Source organism: Lampetra planeri, chromosome 45 (assembly GCF_965212315.1).
Source record: "Lampetra planeri chromosome 45, kcLamPlan1.2.h2, whole genome shotgun sequence".
In the NCBI taxonomy this organism is placed as follows: Eukaryota; Metazoa; Chordata; class Hyperoartia; order Petromyzontiformes; family Petromyzontidae; genus Lampetra; species Lampetra planeri.
This window is the reverse complement of record NC_136151.1, coordinates 1,174,932-1,202,629: the sequence shown is the minus strand read 5'-3', so window position 1 is coordinate 1,202,629 and position 27,698 is coordinate 1,174,932. Positions and strand designations below refer to the sequence as shown.

The 27,698-nt window shown below is 44.4% G+C and overlaps 1 protein-coding gene across 3 annotated transcripts in view; it reads right to left on the bottom strand.

Annotated features, from left to right (window-relative positions):
- Positions 1-27,698, bottom strand: part of LOC144732973 (uncharacterized) — a 56,657-nt gene that overhangs the window by 26,960 nt on the left and 1,999 nt on the right. For all 3 annotated transcript variants that reach the window (XR_013588291.1, XM_078614642.1, XM_078614644.1), the window contains exons 2-5: positions 9,430-9,523; positions 8,037-8,168; positions 6,000-6,101; positions 3,612-3,695 (exon numbers count right to left, since the gene is read on the bottom strand). Coding sequence is in view for 2 of the 3 variants with exons in the window: in XM_078614642.1 (XP_078470768.1) it covers positions 3,612-3,695; positions 6,000-6,101; positions 8,037-8,168; positions 9,430-9,523 (412 nt within the window). In the remaining variant the exon portion in view is untranslated. The remainder of the gene's footprint in view (positions 1-3,611; positions 3,696-5,999; positions 6,102-8,036; positions 8,169-9,429; positions 9,524-27,698) is intronic.

Sequence of the window (27,698 nt, the reverse complement as noted above, 5' to 3'; positions counted from 1 at the left end):
TGGCAAGACTACCTCAGCAGTACATAACTCAGCTCACTTGGTCTCTCTAATCAAGGGCATTTCACTGTCCCCAGATGATTTTCTCGTCAGCTTCGATGTAGTTTCTCTGTTCACCAAGATTCCTGTGCCTGACACCTTAGCAATAATTGAAGATTTAGTCCAACATGGACTGAACCCTGATGTTCCTTCTCTAGTTAGGGACTGCCTTATCAACACTTACTTCACCTGGAATGGTAACTTTCTACAAACAAAATGAAGGTACCCCCATGGGTTTCCCCTTATCACCAGTGATAGCGAATGTTTTCATGGAGAAATTTGAAACAGATGCCATCCAGACATCCACCCTACGTCCTTCCTTGCGGAAGAGATATGTAGATGACATTTTCGTCATTTGGCCACATGGCCTGCCAGCATTGAACCAACTTCTCAACCACAATAATTCCCTCCACCAATCCATTAAATTAACCATGGAAGTGGATAAGGATGGTAAGTTACCATTCCTGGATGTTTTGTTTGAGAAGAGACCCGACGGCTCCTTGGGACACTTTCTACAGGAAAGTCACCCACACAGATTCCTATCTGAAACCTGATTCCCACCACCATCCGGCACAGAAGAATTCCCTCATCAAAACATTACACCATAAGGCCCACTGCATTTCTCACCAACACCACCTAGTCAGTGAACTAGAATACATACACCAGGCCCTTAAGATGAATGGATATTCGGACCGCATTATCCGCAAAGCTGTTTCTCCAACCATGGAGAAACAACCCCCTGAGACACCGATCAAAACCATCACGTTACCATACATAGGCATTACCAAAAATATTTCCAAAATTTTAAACAAACACAAGATCCAGGTCCAATTCAGTACAGTACACAAAATCCGTGATCTAATCCCATCTGTGAAGGATGTCATTCCTGTCATGCAATATCCTGGAGTTTACAAGCTAAGTTGCACCTGTGGTGATTGTTACATTGAGGAAACGAAACGACATGTCTTGGACCGTGTTCACGAGCACAAGTCAGATCTGAAACACGGCAGAACTAATATATCCACCATGGCTGACCGTTGCTATAACGCTGTGGGCTCTCATGATATTGTTTTTTTCGAGACCAAGGTGCTCTGCAAATCTTCGGGCTAATATCAAAGATATGTTCATTAAGCCATCCAGATATATAAACATAGACATACAAGATGGATTCAAATTGAGCAATCATTGGAAGGATGTTATTAACCAGGTAAAACCTGAAATGCTTTATGGCGTTGAAACGTCATCAATATCATGGCAGTTTAACACATAGGCTTTCACGACCAATATTATTCATAATAAAGGTTTTTGGGTTAGATTGCATAAGTATAAATGTGTCTAATCCCTCCACCACCCAACACAGCCAGTAAGGTTGACATAAACAACGTGCCAATATTAGTTACTACTTCAGCCCACTGGTGTGTTGGAGATTAAATTCACAACATTTACAATTTGAGTGCGACGTTTCACTGTTAATTACATCCAGCATCATCGGGCGATTTGCCAGAATATTGAAGCAATCCATCTGCTTCCGTTCTTAAATAGAGCAGTATGACGTCATCACTGTGAACCCATTAGGGGCAGAGATCAGAGGCGGAGGACGAGGGTGTTATTGTAATCATATAATAGATTAGTAATCAGTTAATTAGCATGCATTTCCTCTATAAGGAATACAGTTGTGGGATGTATTACTTAATAATACTCTACCAGGCTGTACTAAACCTGTAGCTGTCAGAGCAGGTTAAAATTATTTGTATTTCTCTCAATTTAAAAAAATTCTAGAATTAGTCTTGCCCAGTAATGATTCGTTTAACACAACACATCAACTTTAACAAAAGCCATTGAGTGTCCTTGTTGGCAAGCATGTTCTGCAGTTGTGTTTGAGAGTATTTAATATTTCTTTGGTGTTCTTTTAGTCTTGCGCTAATGTTACCTCCAGTTTGTCCAATATAGCATCTGCCACATAAGAAATTAATCTGATACACACCGTAGGGGATTAATCCTTAGAACAAGATACTAGTTTTATAATTTTTTGTACCATGCCAAATCTTACTCTTATTTTCTTGTTTTTCCTAAACCCTAGCGAATTTGTCCGTTACTCCTGCAATTTTTGATATATTAATTGTTTAATAACCTGAATGCTTTCAGCAGTATTGTTGTTCGATCTATGTTTGGCATTCAATGCTCTGTTAATTTTAGCATTATTGTAGCCATTTAATCGTAGTGCTTCTTTAACATGATTCATCTATCTCCTCAGACTTTCACCATGTGACACTGTTTTAGCACGATATATGAGCGTCTTGATGAGAGAGGATTTCTGTGCGAGGTGATGATGCGAATCTGAATGCAGAATATGCTGGCCAACAAGGACACTCAATTTATTTAATAACGTTGAAGTGTTGTGTTAAACTAATTATTACTGGCCGAGACTTATTCGAGAATCTATTCAAATGGGCTGAGAGAGCGCACCTACGAATAATCTCACTTGCCGTTGCTGGAGGGAGACGAATGACGTCAGACGTACCTCCCGACGCGGAAGGTGCGAGGTCAGGTGTGACCAAGGACGGAAGGAGATAAGTGATTGGATGGAGAGAAACGGGAACGAAAGAACGTGAAAGAGAAAGGAGAAGAGGATCCGAGAGGCCCAGGCCACTTTTGATGGTGGAAGTTGACATGAACGCACGCTGCAGAAAATAAAATCGTCTCACACCTTTTCAACAACCAATGTGTTGGAGACGTTACATATGTACATTCATTATAATTTCCTGTTAATTATGTTAATTGCTTTGATGTGAATATTGAACTTTAATAATATTTGTTGTGTCGTTACTTCCTTTACAAATTGCGCTATTACAGTCTACGACACTTGAAAAGTTAAGTTTCAATTCAAGAACTTCCTGTTCAAATTATCAACCACGGGCCTGTCGTCCTTCAAGGTCAATACAATGAGTACGACTCAGGAGAAAGTCAACTGCAATTGTCTAAGAGAGATAATCACCTCTCAAAGTAATGTGCCATTTCCATTCAAAATTTATGGCCGACAAATGTTGGAAGCAACCCACAATTGTGTGAGCAGGGAAACGTTTGACTTTACTTGGAACACTACTTAGGCCAGCGATTTAAAATAAAGCTGCTCTCTGTGTATGTATCAGTGTGTATATATATGAAAAAGCCAAGGTAATTTCCACAACCTTAAGCTGGCAAAATAACAGTAAGGAATCAGAGATGAGTCCTGAACTGGGGAAACGTCAGCTACCGAGTTTGTTGAAGCCAGCTCGAGACCCTACATGGCGCGTGTGTGCGGTTTTACCGCGTCTGGATACAGAACTCGTCTATAAAGCAGCTAAATGCTGCAAAACAGGTCATCTGCCATGCACTGCAATTTTGAATTTTAAATATATACATTATATTTATTCTAAAAGCAGGAATTGCAAAAGAAAAACATTAAATAGTGGGCCATTGTTTTCAATTGTGGTGACATTTTTTATTGTTGTGTTGTCGCTAAACTATTTTGGTACAATGTTTAGGAAATGCATTTTCCCATCAAATAGTAAATGTGTAATATGAACAATTCTTACCTGTTGTTTTCCGCCTCCAGAGAGAGATGATGATGACGATGCAGACGATTATCACTATTCCAATTAATGCCCCATGAAATGCAACTAAGAAGCATCGCCACAGAAAAGATAATGAGAAACGCATTAAAGGGAATCCATTATTAGCGGTTATACAGAACATGCACAATTTAAAACACACGAATGTAATTTTACTCGGAAATACATTATTAAGCGATTAAACCCTTATTTTATTTTGAGATTAAGATTGCTAGTCAGAAAAAAAAGTTAAAAGAATGATACTTTTATATTATTTTTTTATCCTTTTCTAACCGTTTCATGGGGATATGGATGTTGATGCCTGGTACGAGTCTCTTAAATCACTTTTCTGTCACCCCCCCTACCCCCATATTTCTTTGTATCCTGATTCAAGTTTACCTCATTGCACCTGGTAAACCCATTGGTTAGCTCTTCTACTCTATGTTTTCCAGTAATGGTGGTCCTCCTCTTCGAAACCCCTATGCTATGATGTTCATCAAGGTTATAAACTTGGGACACTTCTCTTCTACAGGCATGTTCTCTCACGCGTTAATAGCATTTAATGTGAAGCAAAAACTATAATTTATATGCCAATTACACACGGCAGTATATGAATATTTATCTAGTCGACTGATATTTTCCTCAAACCGAGGTCCATCTTGTTGGTAACAAGTGTGTCCTAAGTCATTGTCTTCTTAATACATTCTCAAGAAGGTTAGTGTTTGTAGAAATGTATTCATCTTGATGAAAGGCAATAATCATCAGATTTTAAATTATATCGCCGTCGCTACACTGACCCGACTATCTGCAGGTGAAAGGGGCCGGGTAGGAAGGTGTCGAGTCCGTTAAGGGAACAAAGTGGGAGAGTTCAGAGTCGTCGTGTCCCCACGTCCTACACAGTTTCCCTGCAGGTATCACACCCCGCCCACTGCCGATAAAGTAAGCAGGGATACGGCAGTTGTAGATAATGTTGGCCTCTCCCCAAATGCACATCCTACCCGAGGGGGGAATCCCCAGTTGACGCTTCATTCTCCTTAAACATCTAGCGACTAGTAAAATTACCCATTATCCAAGTACACTGGTATGTAAAGTTGATTCCCTTATTTGTGAGGCCATTGATAATGCTACTCTATTGAATAAATAGGAATAGGATTTACCCTTTCTCACAATAAAACAAGTGTTAAAATTTTCAAATACCAAATAGAAACCTTTTGAAAGGAATCATATCTGCATTAACCACACGTACTTGTGGTGAACAGTCATGTTTTTATTTAATGTTTCAACATCTTAACACCTGTTTTATTGCCAGAAAGTGTAAACCCTATTTTATTTTTCATATTTTTACACTGCTAAAAAAGTTCCCATTTAGTACTATTGTTTATGGTCTTATGGTTCATGGCATTGATGCTATTATTGTTTTTGCAGTTGATAGTAAAAAAAAAAGCATTCATATTTTAACTCTTATTGTATTTCTACTATTATATGTTTCGTGACTAACTTGGAGACGATAACACTTGGATGGAGTTACTTATTTTTTTAACGAGCACCATCGGGGTTAACACATTTTATATTTAGTACATCTATTATCAAAGATACCACTTAGTTAGCACAGCTGATAGGCTGCCTGTCTGGCGGTGCCCCGAGATGGTAAAGACGGAGACGACGACGAGAAGAATGATGAAGACGATGAGAAGAATGGTGACGATGGACTTCAGCAGCACGACGGAGATCCCACTCCAACAACAGCCCCGAGGTCCCCCACAGCGGCCCCTCTTATACTGTCAGCAAGGCCTCGCTCGGCCCCGACCACGCCCCCTTTCTGGAAGGTACTCGTGGGTTCCTGGTGAGCCCCTTCTGTGACCTTTCCCCTCGATCCCCCTCTCGTGTATATCCTGGCATGCTGACGTCAGGACTGCCATATGCCACAGATCCCCTTTTCTTCCAGCAGCCAGCGCTATTCCACTATATATTTAATGCGAGTTGTAATGTTCGTGACAGTATTGTCAGTAAACGTACTGCAAGCAAAATTGCTCAAAGCATCCACTCAATTACAAGGAATTGAATAAAAATGTGTGTCTGCTCACTTCTCCTTCGAGGGTTTCTAAAGAAATATGCCACTTTTTTGTAAAACCTCCATCACGTGCAGAGTTTGCGATGCCCTCTTGGTGGGATGGACCATCAGAACAATTTGAGGAACACGCCATCCATAGATTGATTACAGGAGCTGGCCTTTTTCAAATGCCATTGTCTGGATGAGAATGATACCCCTTCGATTACTCTAACATCATGGGATGTATATAACATGTAGTTTGCCCGATAAATCAGTGTTATTGACGAATGTGGAGTTTATTGGTCTTACGAAAGCGAACATACCTTCATTATTGTGTACACACTGTCCATTCGATCTGTAGTATCCTTCTTTACATTGGCAAACTGAGTCATATTCTCTCATACATTCTTGTGCAATCTCCGCTCCTGAAAAAAAAAATGCACACAGAAAGTTTCAAAAGTGCACATTATTTATTGAGATTGAAGCAAAGCATTCACATGATTAATGCGTCATTGTTGCTGGGTGGCAATGCAGCAAACCTTCTTTGCATGCACAACTAAGATGTAATTAACCTGTCAATATTAATAAAACGTGCAGTACAATTGCCAACATTGTTTTGATGTGCATGAACCACACGTGATTTGACTACCATAATTACTAAAATATAAACAACAAAGAAAAGTTCAGCGTGAATTATGTTACTACCTGGCGGAAAATGGCCTGCTGCCACAGAAATGGACTTCACTCATGTCACATTTTTTTTTTCTATGTAGTCTTCTAGGAACATCTCCATTTCTAAATGCATTCTAATTTTAAATTATGTCATTGTGTATATCCAGATTTTAATAAGGGTGTGTGCACTATCCAATCTCTTTATTGTACATCAAAAATATAATATGTAAACGTTCTCTAATATTAAGTACCAACATACAAAGTGAAAACTGTAAGTATAAAATAGTCAATCTTTCAGTCCTCCTACTCTCAAGAAGGGTATATGCCTTAAACATGAGCGGAAATCCACACTTGCTCACAAGCAAACCAAACCATATGCTCCTACTGTGGTGTAAAATATAATAGATCTGTAGCGGACATTGGAAGTAAACAGCCCCTCTACATATGCAGAAACCATCAGCAATGTCTTTAAAGACGTGCACGTTGCTTCTCCGGTCTTTTATGACTGTTTTTCATTCTGCCTTCAAAAGTTCTATAAAATAAAGCTGGAGTGAGGATGCATCCTCGCCATATTCCAGATATAGTTGCAAATCTTGGAGACAGTCGAACCCATGCTCTCGTGCTAGTGTGGAGGTCCCAAAGCAAGTTAATGGGTGGTCCTGGGACGCCCTTCAGCGTCAACGACACGGGTTTTCTGTCCATTGAACTAAACGGGGACTTCAGGTCGATGTATGTACGTTGAACTTTTTTCGCAGATGTATGCCACATCAAGCGGGTGGTTACATTCTCGGTAAGGTTGGGTCAGCAGACTGACAGTGAGCACAGCATTAATCGTTGGACAACTAGCATTGAATATGGACGTATGTGGTCGTGCGACGTTTGCACAGGAGTAGGATCAACCTGCTGAGCAACACAACCTGCTGATCTGCTGAGCAACAAATGCCTCTCCTATATTAGAATACCATAAAACTACATTTGAAAAATTGCATTTACTCAAATAAATTTTGATAACGACCTGAGAGACCCACAATTCACGTCAGGAATTGGACCCACAATTCACGCCAAGAATTTCTGGTGGTTTTCCACATGTTCAGATGTGATTTATTTCTTTACACATGCTTGTGTGTTTGAAGCTCATAGTTTCTTGGTTTGAAGTATTATTCTGCTATCATGGGGTTTTTTCATTTGTTACGTATTTTATTGGTGAGTAGGCATCTCTTTTGATGTACGCGAATATATCAACACAATAATCGTATATATGTCGAGTAAATACCAGACGTATGCCTACCGTGTATACTAAAGATGGATATTCAGAGGAAATGTCGACGTATTGTTTTTCCAATCAATAACTGTGGAAGAGCATGTTATTAGTTTTTCATTATTTAATCTCCTGCTGAATATTGACTATTGTTGAGGCAGTTATTTTATAACTTGCATGTGACTAATTATGCATGTCTACGTGTGTGGGTAATACTGTTAACCGTGTTCCAGGTAAGCGGATATAATATTATAGGACTGGAGTGAATGAGTGCTCTAGCAGTTGTTGAATGGTGTTTGTGGTTGTAAACACAAAATCCACCACTCCCTCCACAGTCCCACGTCCTCGTAGCAACTGCGATGAAGAATAAATAGTTGGTTCCTAACCACGGCCATACAGTGCAAGCTGACAATATCTGGACCATACTCACCCTCTGGACAGGGGGTGCAGTCGAAGCAAGCAGATTCATTGTTTGGCTTGTCAGTGTAAAATTTCCCTTTAATACAAGGAATACATTTACGGATTCCTCCATCAGTCAAACAGTCTTCTGCCTTGAATGTTCCTATGGGATGTGATACAATTAAATAATTAAAGGAGTTAAAAGCAACATGTCAGAGTTATCACTACAATAATGCTAACTTACAGTGAAGCAATATCAATATAAACATGTGGCATGCACACTGACAGGCATTTTGTCAATCCACTGGTCGATGACGGTGTCCCCACACCATAAATATATATTTGACCATATTCTTAGTTCTTTCGGTAAAGTCACGTAAAAGGGAAATAATAAAATAATAAAAATAAAACATAATACAATATTCACGACGTTTTGGCCACAACGCAAACAGCCGTCCTGAGAATTGTATTATGCTTTATTTTTATTATTTTATTATTTCCCTTCTACGTGACTTTTTCCGAAAGAACCAAGCATATGAATCCCTGCAGTCACGAAAGCTTTAAATCGAAATTTATTTGACCATACTTGACCACGCCGGTCAGTGTGGGTTGGAAAACGAGCTTGGATGTGGGGCATAGAAGCACACTGTTCTCTGCTGCATAACCGGCATTTATCAGTGTGGTGATGTACGGTTAAGCAAACTCCGATTTCTGACGTGGTGCTTAACACGTATATATGTTTTTTAATAATAATGTGTTACGTGTTTACTCCGCCTTGGTCTCTCTCTGCCTTATTTTTGCGTGTTTTTTAGCATTGTCGATCCATGATGTCTGTAAAAAGGCCTGCAACTGTTAGTGATGGAAACGTGACCAAAGTGTCAAGGAAAAGTATAACTATGGATGTTACAAAACAAGTTATGAGGCGAGTCGAGGTGGCGAGCGTCAGGTCGATGTGCGTCGTGAGCATCAGGGGGATGCACGGGTGCGTACAGTACATCATACTGATGTTATAAAATATATATTTTGTGTTTAACATATGTTTTATTATTAGAGCTGTTACCGATAACTCAATAACGTCATACAATATTGCTCATATATCAGAAATAACGCTGTTGGGAACGCATCCCCATATATTAAATGTTATAATAACCACTTTTAGCGCCAATTCGACTCGCGCTTACTTCTCCAGGAAGGCCTCTCGAGCGCTAATCAAGGTCTGCCTGTATTGTTATACTCTTGGCTTGTATTAAGTAGTTTGTGCTGTGAGTTAAATATGGATTTTAAAACAGCTTCTGATAATAGGACCGATACGACTGACCAATCATACGCTCTAAGAGTGGAACAAAGTGCGAATCGAGTCCCAGCAATAATAACGTACAGAGCTGGTGTCTACTTTTGAAAAAAACATGTATATCGAGTTGTACCTGCAGGGCAGAGATCGCAGCACACGTCGTCTTTAGTTTTGTAGCTGTCCTTGGGACATTGTTTAGTTTCAGATCCTTCTGCACGCCGAACACCCTGAGAATACCGACAAGGAGCCATGTTTAGTGAAGCATTGACACACCAGATATGTGCCTGGAGGACATGGACGGTGACTATTTTAATGGTATTTCATTTCGCAGGAATATGACTTCAACATTCATATTCTATTGAAAAACACCTCAGATTGCGGGGTCAAATTAGACAAATACTGCAGCTCCCCCAAATCAAGCAGTTAATACAATTCAAGCAAACATTAGTGTATATATTACTAATAACTAAATTGTATTTGTACATGGATTTTGTATGCACCTTTATGGATATCCCATATTAATTAATCACGTGTAATTGTGGCCAACAACTTCAATGCAATTTCCGTTATACCATGCTGAGAATGCAAGATTTGTAGTCTAGCAAAAGTCATAGAAGATCGAATTCCACTATAAAGACAGGAATTATACAGAAAGAGCTACTATTTAATATTTTCGAAATGCAATTGTGTTTCCGCTGTAGCTACCGTTGAAGCGGGTTTATATGAAACTAACACTGCTCCCACATTTGCGATGAATTTAACTTGAGTTAACATGCAAGTGATCTGGATGTCTCAAACTCGGACACACGTGTGTTCAATGATGTATGCGTTATAAGAGCCGCCATTCGCCAATATGTGTCGGCGACGTCACCACAGCGCTTCTGTCAGGCTAGGTGCACTTTGAGGCCACGTGTAGTGTGGAAGGTTTGCTGCTTCCAGGTCACGGTACAGACCCAGGTGCCATGACTTGACTGACTGAGATAACTGGCAGATGTACCATCTGTGCTCCCCACTGGGCCACCTCGCTGAGTTGTATTCACCTGGCACTCCACTCGTTGTTGTGAGCGTTGCTCATCTGCCCTCTAAAATTGTTGGAGGGGGGCCGCCTCCAACTGTCCAATCGCATCCTTCACGATCCTCCTCCACAGAGGCCGATCTTGACATCCGCTGGTACAAGTCTTCAGCAAATACACTCAATTCCATCAGCCCATCTGTGCTTTAACCCGTGCCCCCACTCACCCACATACTCACTTATCAGTCAATCTGTTCTCTACCCCATCCTGCACCTGTTTAGCCCGCTCTATCCCGCCAAACAAAAGCTGCTCGGGCATGCGGTGCTGGGCATACGGGTTATATAACCAAGCCAATGCAGCATTCCCTGCCAGATGAGCTCACTGGTGGGAATCTGTCCAGATCTTTCAATGATGTGTGAGCTCCTCACACAATCCAGCCTGGTTAGACACAAGATGGATTGTAGGCAGGCCAGCCAGACTATTTCAAACGGCACAGATGTTCCTTCAAAGGTGTCTACGCTCCACAAGATTAGAGAAGGAAGTGCATACCTGTGACCAAGAAAACCTGAAAGCTTTGCAAGGAGTGGCAGATAGGTAGCTTCCACGCAACAGCAGTGGATGGAAATATAATTCTGCTGGAATGATTCGGAGTTATATCCCTGCTGCCAAACCTTAGCTGGTTGTAAGCACAATCCCCAGTTACAAACTTCTCTACTCTCTCCACAACTGCCCCAAACCTTATGGAGAGTTGAGGGGTGGAGTGTTTGATGACACAACATACCCAGGCAGGTGCTTAGTTTTGGTCAGTCTCATATTCAGGACCGACCTCCTAGTGGCATGCTCCAGGTTGAGCAAGAGAACCTCCAATTCCTTCCCAGATTGAGCAGCAGTAACCAGATTATCAGCACACCCTTATTATTAACCAATAAGGGCATCGATCAGCCTCTAATTGTATCTGTTCTAGATGAAAACTTCTCTAGTACAACCATGGATATCTTATCGAACTACGTGATTGCAAATTATGTAAAATTATGTGGGAGCCAGAGGACATTCATGTCGCATCCCAAGGTGAACAGGGAAACCCCAATAAGACAAGCTGCTCATACTTGGCGTCTTTAACGCGCAAGTTGGCAGCAACTTCTCAAAGTAAAAAATATAAAAATGGCACCTTTTTGCCAGTTTCAAAGTATAAAAAATTATGCATATATTATCGGAGAACTTTGTTTGTATGTTCACCACAACTACGTGTGGTTAATGCAGACTTGATTCATTGCAAAATATTTATATTTGGTGTTTGAACATCTTAACACATTTTATTGACAGAAAGTGTAAAATCAATTCTTATTTTTTCATACTTTCATACAAACTTATTATTGGCACAAAAGGTAAAAATAACAGGAATGCAAAAGGTGGAGCTACTGCTTAATTTTTGTGTGCAACACGAACTTTCAATCACAAACATCTATTTTTACCAACCCGATAAGCATTATTTTACATAGATGCACGCCAGATCCAAGCATAACCACCTCATTGACTACACCATAACCCATCATAAGGACTTGAAAGATACCCTGAACACTTAAATCTATGTTCAACAGACCACTTTATTGTCAAAACTGTCTGCGACTTGCATATAACCTTTCCCAGAAGAAACAAGCTCCTTGCCTACCTAACAAGCTTGATGTATGGAAGCTCAAGTCACCAGAAAGTGCAGCTGGAAACTGCTATAACACATTCCCTTGGCACAGAAACACAAACCAAATCAACAACTGAATCAACATGAATACTGTAAAAAAGTCAGTGTTCGATGCTTCTGAAACCATCATGGGACAAGCAAAGCATAATATTGCTGAGTGGTTCAATGACGACGACAAAGAGATCCATCTACTCCTCAATGAAAAACAAAAGCTTCACAGGGATCACCTTTCCAAGCAGACAGCTACCTCCAAAGCCAAACTAAATGTTATCAAAGCAGAAGTGCAAAGAAAATATGGGCTATGAATTACCAATGGTGGAGCACCAAAGCAGATACAATGGATGCACTTGCTGCTGGAAGTTTCAGTTTCATTTATTAAGTATAACCATGTGAGCCAGGCGGCTCTTGACTCGGGTGCAACCGCAACAAAACAAAAACATGAACAAGAAACATATTTCAACGTTGTGTGCAATATCCCAGTGGGATGCAAGTCAAACAATAACAACCATAAGACAATGTAAATTAAAGTTATCAGGCTAACTCTGTACTACAACAACCAAACATGGCTAAACCAAAACGTTTTCAAAATCACCAAAATAAAACTATAAAAAAATGTAACAGTGATAATAGGAACTGTGATTCAAATTTAACAATAAACGATATACATAACATGTACGACCAAACTTTGCAGCCATAGTTCGCTGCATGAGTCACTCCATAACAGCGGGAGTATCAGTAACAGAATCAAACATTTTCAATACACCTTTAAAGATCAGCCCACTATAATCAAAACTCAAGATCATACTTTGCAGCGGTCATCCGGAATGATACATTTGAATTCAGGCCATTCTGAATAGCAGTGGCAGCTAGGGGTGTACAACTCCTCTAGAGCAGTTTTGAGTGAAAATCTCACAGGTAGTTATCCAAGTTGCAGTTTATTGGTGATAGCATTCCAGACCCTGGGGGCATAAATAGAAAAGGCCCTTCCTCCAGTATTTGTACGGCAATAAGGAATGTGAAGCTGGTAAATGAGCGAAGACCTTAGGTCACATTTGTTTTTCGAAACAGTGAGGAGATCCAGCAGGTAGTCTGCTGATTTCTTTGTAAGTAGATCGTGAATAAATAAGATCAGATGCACAAGCCGTCGATCATTAAGAGAAGTTAAGTTTGACCCAATGTAGAGATCACAGTGGTGGGTCCTATATGGGCAGTTCAATGCAAATCTTAAGACCGAGTGATAAATTGAGTCGAGCTTCTTCAGTAAAGTACTGGGGGCTGATTTATATACGATGTCACAGTAAGCAAGTAGAGGCAGTATGGTAGCTTTTATCAATTCCAAGCGGAACATAGGGGGGAAGCAGTGCTTGTGTCGATAAGGAAAACCAATTTTTTATTTTGTCATTTTACCAATATAATCAATGTGATCTTGAAAATTCATTTTTGAATCAAAGATGACCGCAAGATAATTATAGATCTTGACTTGCTCTAATTGATGATTCTTTAAAGAATATAATTGGGGAAAAATAACTTGCTGCTTTAGTCCTGGTGAGAAGCATAACACCTTGGTTTTGGAGATATTCAGGGCTAGTTTAAGAGCAACTAGCTGATGTTGTAGTTTGTTGAAATCACCCTGGAGCTTAGCAATCACGTCATCTGGATAGCGGCCAGCAGTATTCAGTATCGTGTCATCTGCAAACAGATTTACCCTGGAATGACCCAGATCAGTGTCCAAGTCATTGACATGAAGAGAGAATAAGAGGGGGCCGAGGATGGAACCCTGTGGAACCCCTTTTTTATCTTAACACTGTTTGACCTCCAACCATCTGTGAATACAGTTTGGGTGCGAGCAGAGAGGTAATTTTTAACCATTCTACTGCGTGTTTGGAGAAACTGAGGCAACTTAGTTTATGAAGCAGGGTGTTGTGGTCCACTGTATCAAAGGCTTTGGACAAGTCAAGAAAAAGACTGGCGCAGTACTGCTTATTATCAAGGATACTGTAATTGTGATTCAGAGAGTCTAATGCAGCAGAATTGGTGCTGTATTTTTTTCGGAATTCAGATTGGTTTCGATGTAATAGATTGTTGTCAGACAGGAAACTGCTAATTTGGTAGTTCAATAATTTTTCTAAAATTTTCCTCAACGGGGACAAAATTGAGATAGGTCGGTAGTTATTTGGATAATCTTTAGGGCTCCCTTTGTGAAGTGGACGAACATAGGATTGTTTCCATTCTAGAGGTACTGATGCTTCTTTGATGGACAGGTTGAAAATATGGGCTATAGGTTTGTATATTAGGTGACCAACAGTTAGCAGAGCAAAGACGGGAATACTATCCGCTCCGGTAGAAGAGGACCCTTTGAGGTAGGACATTGTTTCAGAACATTACTTTCGTGGATAGGCTGGAAACTAAATTCCTTTGATGTCTGGTCAGGGGTGACTCCCAATACATTATCAAAAAGCTCACCAGCTTCAGAAAAATGAAGGTTAAAATTGTCGACTATTTTTTGGGGCACTGAAAAAGTCCCCATTTCGGTTAAGTGCAACGAGCAGATTATCTGTGTTGGATGCCTTTTCGATGAATTTGATTGTTTTCCAGAAGATCCTGGTATTGCCATATTATTCCAGGAGAGTGGAGGAAATGTAAGCATTTTTTGCATGCCGTATTTTTTTGACGCATCTATTCCTTAAGATTCTGTTTTCTAGCCAGTCATTGACCAAATTACATTTCTGAGCACATGCCCAAGCCTTGTTACTAGTTTTCACGGGCTTAGTAATCAAAGGATCAAACCATGGTGGGCGGTTGCCTTTAATTTTAAATCTAACCAACGGAGCATGTTTGTTAAGAATTTGGAGAAACGTGTACCTGAAGGTCTCCCAAGCCGTAGTCAGGTTGGGGATATCACAGACCTTGTCAATATCCGAGTGAAGCACATCATTAGTAAATGCCTGTATGCTGAAGTGTCTCATGGAGTGCTTTTCAACCAATTTAGGGAGGCTTTGGGTCTGGCTGATGATCTCACCCGTAAATATGAAGGAATGATCACTAAGGTTATAACCCAGATCACCAGTCAGTGTGAAATTGTGAGGGGCAGTTGTCAATAGGACGTCAAGCAGAGATGACTGTCCCGGATTTTTTATGTTGGGTCTTGTGGGGACATTTATAAATTCAAATAGATTAAATTAATCTGCAAAATTTGTGGCCACGGCCGGCGGATTTAGGCAATTCCAATTTAGATCACCCACTAAAACTATTTCACCTTTAGGGAGGCCCCCAAGAAGCTCTCTCAGTGCAGACGCAGCTTCAACATCCTTACCACTAGGCGGTCTATAGCAGCACACTACAAATATCTGTTGATAATTTGGGAGAGTTATTCTGAGAGCCAGACCTTCAAAGCAACATTTTTGTAACAAGGCGTGAGCTGGTGAACATGCAATAGTATTACGAACATAGATGGCAATTCCACCTCATTTAGACCCTTGGTCAAGCCGAAAAAGGTTGTAGTTGTCAATCGTAATCTGCAAGTCATTTACGGCAGGAGTGATAAATGTTTCTGTTAGGCAAAAAATTGTCCGGGTCCAGATTTGCCACTTCTTTAGTTGACTTAATTTAATCACAAGCCCTCTGATGTTGAAATGTAGAACACCAACACATTTTCTGCCAGAAAAATCTACGTAATTATACGAATTATTTACATTTGGGCCAGGATGAAGCTCAATACCTCCCAGAAATAGGAAAAGTAGAATTAATAGTTTGCACAGGTATTTTCTGTGAAAGGATGAAGAGCGGCAAACCTTGGACGAATTGCAGCAGCTCTCAGATGGTGAGATTTTAGAGCAGAATGAAGTTTGGAAGGAGTGCTGGTAAAGTAATGGGAAAAAGATAGGGTTTAAAAGGATACAATGATGGAGTGTAGAAGTGTCTATAAGCTGTTTCATTAGCAGGTGTAGTGGCATATTGAGCAACAAGTATGGACGAGAAGTAACGAGGGTTGCCGGTGGTAGAGTTGGGTGTGGCACTCGATATGGCCGGGAGGGACAGCAGTAGGATACACAGCAGGAGAATTGCCATCTTTAAAATATCAAGGGTACACACAGTTTAACACACAAGCAAAAAATATATGCTTGTAGGTCGCGCGCGAGAAACGTCTTGCTGCACTCGTCACACATGCACGGCTTCTCGCCCGTGTGCTTGAGTTTATGGAGATGAGCACCGCCCTCAATGTGACATCAGAGCAAGAGATCACTATTGATCATAGCATTGGAGGTGATACGGAAAAGAGAGGCGCGCTCATTGACGGCCTTTAGTTTCTCGCTGCACTCAGGCGACAGCTTAAGGGTTTCCAGGTCGTTGAGCGAGCGCTAGAGGGCGGCTCCATGCTTGCCGATCAGGTCGTTGCATATCCTCGAGCTTGGAGGACAGCGAGCGGAGCGTGGTCTGCAGTTCGGTCTTGTCGGCCTGTGCACCTGATTTCTCATCGCCCGAGTCAAATGCTTGCAGCACGCTTGTAGAGCCAGCCCTCCTTCACCACCGTCACCTCTGCCATGGCGTCGTCGTCCTTCTGCCATGGCTCTCTCGGTCTGTTCAAGCACTCTGCCACAGACTCTCCGTGCACTTCACACGAGCATGAGCGACGCGTCACTCCTCACCACCACGCCCATGGCGGTCCGCAGGGCCCTGGGCGCTGCTCCCTGTGACTTCGGGAGACAAAGGCGGCCGGGCCTGGTGCTACCCACACACCTCCTCATGTGCCATGCCGGCCCCCATTTATGCTGCTCGGGAACAAAACTTGCCCCAAAAGCACGTTAAGGCTAAATGGGGGTCTTAGTCTGAGTGTGTTTGTGTGTCAGTCGACCCGTGGCACCTGGGTCGTGCACAGAGCCTGGCACAAGCGTTGTGGTGACGTCACCACCACTTAGCAGCAAATTGCGGTTGTTGTTGTCACTGTTTGTGTGTGTGTGTGTTGAGTTGAATATCTGCGCGGTTTTAAACGTCCCGAGAGGCCTGCCTACGACCCGTCCTGGGTGTCACCAGGCCGTCTCGTGTGAGCAGCTCACAGACCTACGTTGAACTTCTTTCGCACCGTACACAGCCGACCGAGATAATCGGAGGTGCGGGGGAAGGACAACAAACTAAACACGCAAAAAACTGTTCTAAAGAAAGTAGTTTCCAATCTTCCCCAGTGGCTTCCTGAAATTCATTCATAAACCTTAAAGGATAATAAATACACAATACGAAAAGCCTGAAGCCTATGGCTTTAGACGAGGCACTGGCGAACTAGGCTTGATAATTATTAACTCAATAAAAAAGTAAATAAACCCTAAATTTGAATAAATATACGTACATTTGTATTATAATAAATATAGACACGTACATTTATATGTGAAAGTGCATAAATGTACACAAATTAACAGAAACGAAAAAAATACAATTAAAAAAGCTGAGGGCTTTAGGCGAGGTGCTGACGGACTAGGTCTTCATCACATTTAAACTCGATAAACAAAGTGAATAAATCTTAAATTAGAATAAATATACGTGTATTTGTATCTTGTTGTTGCATTATGAACCCAGTGACCCGAGTTCGATGTATTTGAAGAAATACAGACACATACATTTATATCTGAAAGTGCATACATTTACACAAATCAACAAACTCTTTAAAATAATATACAAAAGTCGTGGGCTTTAGGCGAGGCGCTAACGGGCTCGGCTTTAATCACATTTAAACTCAATAAAACTCAATAAATGAAGATAATAAACCTTCAATTAGAATAAATAAACGGTGCATTTGTATTGTAATGAATACTGTAATGAATACAGACACGTACATTTATAGTTACACTCACGAGAGAGATGAAGGAAAGAGATGATGATGGACAGATGGAAAAAGAACACACGATTAAACCCGACTAAACGATTAAACCCCCCTGCACCCGCCAATCTCAAATTAAACACCCACACAGCTCACTCACACGCAGCTCATTCTCACTCATTCTCACACACAGCTCACACTCACACAGCTCAACTCAAACGCCGCCGCCATCTTGTGAGAGTACAATGTTCTCAAATAAATCTATGGTCTTGACTTAAAGCATTCGTGACTGCAGGAATTCATATTCTTTGGGTCTTTCGGTAAAGTCACGTAGATAGGTTGAAAGAAAATAACAAAAACTACTACGTTTCGATCACAACACAAGCGATCGTCATCAGGAGGACGATGGATGACGATCGCTTGTTTTGTGATTGAAATGTGTTTTTTTTGTTATTTTTGTGTGTGATGTAACATGTAAGTATGCTGATTAAGCTCGGCTTCGTTGTCCTGGGTTGTATTATCAATCGTGATAATATAATGATTCTCGCTTTAACTTTTACTGATTATGTTTTAGTGTTTATGTCAGGTTGCAAGATTCAGATCTTCGCAGGATACAGTTCTTATAATTAAGATGATTACACATTAACTTAGGAAGGCACCACTCAGACTCTTCTGTGTTAAGAAACTTTAATCTCTAAACAAAAACATAACACTCTAATATGCGAACTCTTATGCTAGGAATGTCAACACAGTACTGCTGGAGATGTCCTCATTGATCCGTACATTTAACCCTGAATTATTACGTTTGTTAAACTGGGTAACAGAACAATCGGTTAATTCCTCAGAGTAAAGTGAGCATACACGGCGATGGGAAAAAGTCCTTAAAAATGTATGTGACAATATTCATACGAACAGCAATAAGGAAAAATGTCCCGAAAGCAAAGGTATAACTTAATGAATCATTGGTTAGTTTATGCAATTAACTAAATGTCTTGGAACAATGGGGTGCGGCAGTGTGCCTGCTTGTCTATCGAATGCTTCTCAATTGGCTAAGGCATTAATAACTTCACGGGCAAGATTCTGTGATCAAAATAATGAGTTTAACACGATAGTATATCTGTGAGTGTGTAGATTCGTAACGTAGATGTTTATAAATGTTTAGTTTCATCAATGAATTCATTGGTACAGTTAGTAAATTAACAAAAATAATGATTAAAATACTTTTAACGACCATATCCACGTAACTCAATGCTTTTCACGATCAGATAATAGTTAACCAACACAAAGATAACTTTGGAGTACTCTTATTAGTCCAGATATGTGCGTTATGTGTGTGCGGGTGTATTGTCTCTTTGCTCAACTCTTTGCATTAAGCAGACGCCGAGGTGGGACGTTTCTTGTGTAGGGGTGTTACGGGAGGGAAACGGACAAGCACACAGGGGTGTCCACATCCACGTCCGCAAACGGTTACCACCCTGGGGGGCTGTGGGGGGATGCTGGGATCCCACACAGCCCCACCCCTCGGTGGCAAATTGGTATAAAAGGCGGGGAACGAGAGGGCTCGGGGAACAGTGTTGGGGAGCTAAGGAACTAAGAACCAGTGAAGACTGAAGACCGGGTAGATAGGCCCTGGAACTCCTCTGACTCGCCGTCCTTCTCAGGACCAGGCAGAACAAGCCAGTGGCGCAGCCCCAGAGCCTCATAGCTGATGTTCTTCTAAGAGCCGGGTCTGTCTGGCTGTGTGTCCTGACCTGTGCCTTGACCAGGGCCGGGTCAGATAGCCTCCCCTATCTGAACAGTTAGGCAAATAGCCTAGGGGTGTATCCCAGTCCAGTACGGGTAAAGGGGCCGTTACCCCTTCAAGTGTTGTATATGCTGCCCTGTGCTGAGTGTAAATTTATAATAAATAGTGTGCCTCGACTACACCGTCTCTGTCGCTTGTGAACCCACTACACTTGTACCAAAAATGCCTTGGTTCCCTGCTGGGCGATGAGTCGTGGGTGTGTGAGTGTGGTCGTGCCATGCACACGGCTCTCTCGTGGTGGCAGCTGCAGCCCGTCTGCTGCTGGATGAGCTGAGTCGGCACGACACTTGTCTTTGAAGGTGCCCGATTGCGCTCGCAGCTCGTCCGCAGGTCGCCGGGGCCAGCACTCTTGCTCGGCTGCGCTGGTTGCGCACTCTCCTGCTCCGTGCTCTCTCGCGATGCACGGTTGTGCTCGCAGGTTGTCGGCAGGTCGGCGGGGCCGACACTCTTGCCCAGTTGCGTTGGTTGCGCGTTGTCTCCTGCTCCGTGCTCTCTGGCGGTGCACAATTGCGCTCGCAGTTCGACTGCTGCTGCCGGTCCAGTGCGATGCTCGCTGGGTCGATGCTTGGCGCTTTTCCGCCCTTTCTCCAGGTTGATTGTTTGTCATTGCTCGTCACTCTTTTTATCTTGCTGCAGCTGCTAGTGGGAGCTGGCGCTCAATGTAGAATAAAACGTGTAGCGATACTTCGGCTGTCAGCGTCGAATTCGTACTCGGTGACACATCGCTACTCTGCAAGCCTCGCCATCCTTGGTCGATTGCGAGGCCCATCCCAGGAGCTTGCCGCAGCAAGACTCAATTTCCGTTGACTTCGTAGACTCGTGGCTTCTGTTGATACAGCTCCCTATCGATGTGCCTGTCACGGGGGCAGATACCCGGAGCCTGCCACTTGCAGAACTGAATTGTGTGTGTTGTGTCCGTGCTTATATCTGAAATTCTCTCCCCTCGGCTCACCTTCTCACAATGGACCGGAATTCCTTTGATTACGCTCTTAGCTTGTGGGGGCAGTTGTTTGTCCGGTGTATGTGTGTGTGTGTGAATGTTCTGATTTATTAAGGTAAACAGATGCTCCAAATTGCCCCTAAGTGTGATTTCCTAGTTTTTCAACTTTCTGCAATAATTTATCTGGAAGGAGGGAGGCATTCATTTTGCCCAGTTGCGTTCTCCCTCCCACCCCTCTTCCCTCGCGACTGGGGTGTTACATTCCATGGCTGTCCCGTGCTTGCTGGGGACTGATTTTCTCGGCAAAATGCCCCTGAAGATTGATACCGATGAGGGCTGTTTGGAATTGCCATCGGGATGGTGTATGGAATTTCTTTCGTCTCCGACCCGCATGTATTCTGATAATGCTACGGTGCAAGCACTTGCGTGCCGAACGGTGCAGATTCCGCCCGGCGCGCAAACGTTGGTGCTCCTTCGATTGCGTAAACCACTCGATGCGCGCACTGTGGGGATGGTATTGCGTTGGGTCCCTCGAGTAAGCTTAGTCAGGGGATGTCACTCATAGTGGCTCAGACGCTGGTCTCCAGGGATCAGGCACCGTTTATTCAAGTCCTTAATGCCGAGTCGGACACTACGGTTATTCAGGAATGTTCCGTGATCGCTCATGCTTCTCCGGCGGGTCCGGAGGCGGATGTCGTGGGGAATATCGGGGTCGGCGTTCGGTCTCGCGGACCTCCGCTTGTGGATGAGGCATGGATGGACAACCTGTGCTCGGAATGCGGCGATTTATCTGCGGGGCAAATGGGGAAGCTGAGAGTGCTCCTGCCGGAGTTTTCGGACATTTTTAGTAAAAGTAAATTTGATATAGGTCGCATGTCTCTGTTGAGCCACCATATTGACATGGGACATGCCGCCCCCATTCGGCAAAATCCTTACCACCTGAGTCCGGCCGAAAAGGAACACGTTCGTGCGGCGGTAGATGAAATGTTGGCTGCGGATATAATTTTGCTGTCTAATAGTCCATGGGGTGCTCTGATCATCCTTGTTAAGAAGCACGATGGCAGTCTGCATTTATGTGTCGATTTCCGAAATCTTAACAAAGTTTCTGTCGCGGATGCATACCCCCTGCCTCTTATGAATGATTCGTTGGATGCTCTGGTGGGCGCGCGATTCTTTTCCACTCTTGACCTTTTGTCGGGTTTTTGCCAGTTGCCGCTTGACGAGACCTCAAGGCCCAAGACGGTTTTTTGAACACCGCAAGGGTTGTTGGAGTTTAACCAGCTCCCGATGGGGCTCCATTCTGTGCCACCCACTTATCAGAGGTTGAGGAATTGGTTTTGGGGGGCCTCCAGTTGGATTCGTGCCTAATCTACTTGGGTGACGTCATCGTTTTTGGCCGCACGTTTGATGAGCATTTGGATCACCTGCGAGATGTTTTCGTTAATATGCGTACAGCCGACTTCAAATTCAAGCCCCAAAAATGTCATCTCCAAAAATCTGTTCGATATTTGGGCCCCTACCTTGCGTTATCCCGACTTTTTGTTGCCGTTAATTTTGGACACAGACACCAGTAATACCGGCATTGGTGCGATTCCAAGAACACAGGATGACATGTTACTATCCTTTGTGCAAGCACTTCCAAGAGTTCATGAACAGTGAGCCTGGTGAAATTTGGGGAGCGCATCGTCAGTAGTGTACCTTTGGTTCCTAGGGTGTTTCGGCCTTTCACACTATACACCCTCCCCAAAGGGGGCCAGCGACAGGGTGATCAATCCTACGCTTGCGTCCCATGCCCAATTAGTCATAGGAGTTGCCTTGTTGTTGATAGCCAACATCCCATGGGACTATGCATGGCAGGTGCGTCCTCCTCCCTGAGTCAAGCATTGTTGACCGCATACCTCCTGGCCCTCTCACTTCGGGGCCAAGCTGGGGTATTTCCTCTTCATCCAGAGTCACTGACTGCTGCCTTCTGCCACCTCCGATACAGCTCTGATTACCGAACGCTGGCTCTGGCCCTTAATTCCCAGGTCTCTAAGCAGTCTGGTTGTAGATGTTGCCACAAAACCTCTGCAGCCCACCTTCACTGGTCGGACTTCTGTGTTCCAGCCATGATGCCGTGCTTCGGCAGCTAGATTGGCATAGCGCAGATGTTTTCACTCATAAGCCTCATCTACTGAGTCCTCCCAAGGTACTGTGAGCTCAATGATGAAGACCTTCTTGAGCGAACGGGACCAGAGCACCATGTCAGGTCTTAGGGTGGTGGGTGCGATCTCCGGAGGAAACACAAGTTGCCGGCCAACGTCAACTAGCATTTTCCAGTCGCGGGCCAAGCGCAGCTGGTCTCGCTCTGATGGTGTAGAGCCGCTCTTCGGTGGTTTAGCCCCTTCGCGGACAAAGGTCGTCCGTAAGGGGTGTGATGCTGCTGGGGGTGGTAAGGAGTTGGTGGCAGCTCGCTTGTCCTCCAGGGCGGACGCAAGGTTTTTAAGGACTTGGTTGTGACACCAAGTGTAGTTATCCCAAGTCATAAATGGCGTGGAGCACGTGGTTACACATGGCAGCAGGGTGCTGTCTCCGGCTGAGCAACGGTACTGCGTAACTCGCCGGGAACTGTTGGCCATTGTGGTTATTTTGCAACAATATCGGCCACTTCGAGGTGTGTTCCGATCACGCGGCACTCCAATACTCGCTGCGTGTCGACCAGCCCTCCAGTCAATTGTCATGCTGGCTCGAAATTCTGCAGGATTTTTCATTCAATGTCACATATCGTAGGGGTTCTCGCCATACGAACGCCGTTGCCCTATCGCGATTGCCAGCACCCGGAGAGTGCACTTGTTTTTCTGGTTCAGGTCGTTGTCGACCGACCGGCTCGACCTCCCCCTCCCCTCTCGTTGCGTCTGCCGCGGACGCGATGGGTGGGATGGGCGACGTCCTTGTTGCACGGGATGCAACTTTGGGGCTGGACTATGAGGAATGGGGACGCCGGCAAGTGGAGGACGCATCCCTCCTTAAGTTGCTCCGGCGTGTCAGGGAGACCACCGATGGTACGGCTCCGCAGGGTGTTAACTCGTTTGTGCTGCGGGGAGGATTGCCAATGTACTGGGATGGAGGATTGCGCTGTTATGCTACTGATGTCCCTACCGCCCTGCGTGGCGAGGTTGTGTGGTCTGTGCATAAACGGCTGTTGCACCTCGGAGTGCAGAAGACGCTGGCCCCTTTTAAATTGGATTTTTATTGGCCGGCCATGGCCTCCAACGTTGAGGATCTACTTAAAGGCTCAGTGCAATGTGCCTGGTGGAAGCCACCGGCGAGATCCTGTTGCCCTCTTCTGCAATCCATCCAGGTGTCACGGGTATATGAAATTGTTGCCCTCGATATTCTCGGGCCGTTTCCCGCTTCCGCGCGTGGAAACAATACTTACCCATGGGCGTTGAGTATTTCTCATGCTGGCCTATGGCTTGGCCGCTCCCTAATCAATCGGCTGTGGCTATTACTGTTGCATTCCTTAATGGCTTTGTTCTGGATAAGGGTGCCCCTGAGCGCCTCTTGACGTATCAGGGAAAAAAATGTCCTCCACTCTGCAGCATGAGGTTTGCGATCTGCTGGAGACGAAAGAGGTACGCACGTCACCGTACCACCCGCAAGTGGATGGCATGGTCGATCGCCTACACCTCACTCTGACCTCCATGTTGAGTCACTTGGTCAGCGAGTCGCAGGTCGATTGGAATTTGCATATTCCTGCGGTTCTTTCTGCTTATAGGATGACCGCTCACACGTCCACTGGCTACTCTCCCTTCTTTTTGATGTATGGTAGAGAGTATGATCCTCCCATCGATGTCCACTTACAGGCCGCGCCTACCCCGAAGGTGTCCAAAATTTCTGACCGGATTCTGTTCATGATCAGAAAACTTTCTGAGGTGCGGAAAGCCGCCGGTATTAACTCTCGGGCCAGACAGCTTGCCAACGAGCAGCACAAAGGTGCCCGTGTTTCCCTCTGCGATTGGTCGCCGGGGGACAGGGCCTGGTTGTATTGTTCGCAGGTGCCAGTGGGCACGTCACCTAAATTTCTGCAACCTTGGAGAGGGCCGGTTGATGTGGTTCGGGTTGTGCGGCTGCAGTGTGTCCAGGTTCGGTTTGGTAAGTGGAGCTGGTTTGTGCACCCCCTCGTCTTAAGCCATTTATCATGCCGTGTGAGTTTGTTTCATCTCCATATCGAAGGGGGCGAGTGCCGGGTGTGCCCGACGAGCTGGTGCGTGCATCTGCTGTTTCTGTTCCGCCCCCAGGCGCTGCGCGACTGATGTCTCACACGTGGCCGCTCGTGTCGGCCTCGCGTGCTCGGGACGCCAAGGACCCAACGACCCAGCCTATTGCTCTTCGTGAGGAGCCGGCTTCATCGGGTCGATTTATTGTTACCCCCGGCCCTCCCAGGGCGGTCGAGCTCAACCCGTCTGGAGGACCGGCGTCATGGACTCGTTCAAAGACTCGATTCGCGTGATTCCCGCGCATTGCACACTCCCACACTGTCATGGGCTGTCACGCTCCTGTGAGTCGTGGCGAGTATTTGGCTGATCCTGCTCGCCATCGAGTTCACGGGCGTTGTTACACGTTGTGGGTGGGACATGATGATTGTTGGGATCTCGTGTGGCGCGATTATTGGTTCGTTCGTTTTTTTTTCCTGTGTGTATATATATTGTACAATTGGGTTGGGTAATTTATTGCATTGTTATGTTTGTTGGAGCACACTTGTTGTTATGTTCTGTATGATTATATGTCGGTTGCTTACTTGGGGGGGAGTTGGCAGCCAGGACGGCCGGAAGCTACGGAGCTGGGGTGATGTAGTGACTGTGATTGTCACTGTGTGGTGCCGGGCTTACGAAGCCGCAGCGGATAATGTGTTAACATTATGTGTAGCCCGCTTAAGGGGTGTATTACCAGCCCTAGCGGCGCTTGGGTAAGCGCTGGTCAGCACGGAGGCACCACGAGCAGTGTGCGGTGTGGGCTTCCGGTGAAGGAGTGAGAGGGAGTGTCAGCCAGCCAGGGTTATGTTGGGGCATGATACGCTGGTTGACCTGCTGACACGTGACCGGATGATATTGGAGGGGGGCCACCGGTGGACGGGGACCGCTGGGCAATCACGTGGTCTAAAAGAGCTCTCAGGAGCCCTCGAGAAAGAGCTCGAGAGATCTGGAAGGAGGGCGGGGCGAAGGGCGGAGCCAGCCCCAGCCCCAGCCCAGGGGGATATAAGTGGGGCCCCGTGAGGAGCTCAGGGTTCTTTGTGTGCTGGTGTGAAGAAGATCCACGTCAGGGAGAAGAAGCCTCTAGCCACGCGGTCCGGGACCCAGCTTGTCGTCCGGGGCGGGATTGAGAAAAGTGTCTAGTTCTGCCGTAGCGTGGTTAGATGGGCATTCGAGACCAGTGTAGATTGTGTAATGTTGTGTTAAAGCTGCGTAATAAATAGTGTTGCTCCCAAGATAACGTCTGCGACTCAGTTGGACTCACTACACATGCGAACTTTCACCACCACGATGGCTGGCTTCAGATACACAATGGCACAAGTTGGCAAAGAGAAGAGTAGGCTTGGTGGAAGGAATTGAGGTACAGATGCTGATAGATACGTGAGCGTCAGCGACTATTATATCCCTGCATGTGTTTGATATGCTTCCACACAAAGCCCAGTGGTTGCGACCTTAACAATCATCCTACGTAGTGGCAAATGGGGGATATATGGAAATTATGGGACAGTTGGAGACCAAAATCTGTGTCCAGCACATTAACGGTTGCTTGTTGGCTAGGGACAGAGTATTTAAATTCCCATCAAAATTGTTACGGACCAGGGGTGCATGGAATGCCGTCAGGGGAACAGCTATATATTTTTTTGCCCGTATAATGGCACCCGTACGTCGGTTCAGGTGCTGGCAATCATCAAGGAAATGCTTACAACTGGTGGCAGTGGTGGGATCACGAAGATGCCTCGATGCAGTCATTGAAAAGACCCCGACCGAGATCCCAGTGAAAAAAGAGAATAATGCGCCTCCACTCCCAGCACCATGATCTGGAGACAGCATGATCTACAGACAGAGTCGGGACGGCTCCTCGAACTGTAAGAAGATGGCAAAAGGTGAGGAGCGACTCATCTGAGAGCCCTCCACCCGGCGAGAGAAGGAGGCCCTGGGCGGACCGAGTTGATCATCTCATGCAGGCCATAATGCTACTCTTGCAACAGTTGCGGGAAGACATCGCAGATGTCACTGGGTAATGCCGGCTCTAGCGAGGCACGGCGTGCGATGTATTACCATCGCTGACACCCCTTATATGTGGGTGTAGTACGAGCCCTTGAGGAGGCTCAGTGAGCCACGTATGAATGAGTAAGCAAACTGTCTGTGTTATCTCTCTCTCTCAAATGTATCATTCTTTGGAAGAACGTTAATCAACCAGGTAGGATGTTGACTGTTGTGTTAGCCAACTCTCTGGGTTGTATTGCATTATATTTCTAAGTTTGCTATATTTGTTTTCTTATTCATTCGTACCTGATGATGCTTGCACGTGTTGCAATGGAAACGTCGTATTCTATTATTATTTAATTTATTTTCTTTCTACGTGACTTTACCGAAAGAACCAAAGAGTAATTCCTGCAGTCACGAAAGCTTCAAATCTAGTTTGAACCACCTCACGGGGGGGATTTGCCGTGTTTGTTTCACACTTTACTTCTAATTTAACAATCTTTGGAAGAACGTAATCAACCAGGCTATGCGTTAACTGTGTGTTAACCAACTCTCTTGGTTACATTGCATTACACTTCCTAATTTTACTAAACTTGCTTTCTCCTTACTTGTTTTGTAAGTCTATTGTTTCTTCTCCGGCCACTATGGGCTGGAATTCCACACAACTCTCTCATTGTTTTCTACCCCCCCCCTCCCTCTATTTAAGCCCACGACACAGAGGTGTTGTCTTACTGTGTGTCTATGTGTGTGTACCTCTCTGTGTGTCTGTGTGTGTTCTCTCTCTAATTGTGTGTCTGTCTGTGTGTCTCCGTGTCTGTGTTTTGTCTTTCTTTCAAATTTAGCATTATTTGGAAGAACGTTAATTAACCAGGTAGGATGTTGACTGTTGTGTTAGCTGACTCTCTGGGTTGTATTGCATTAT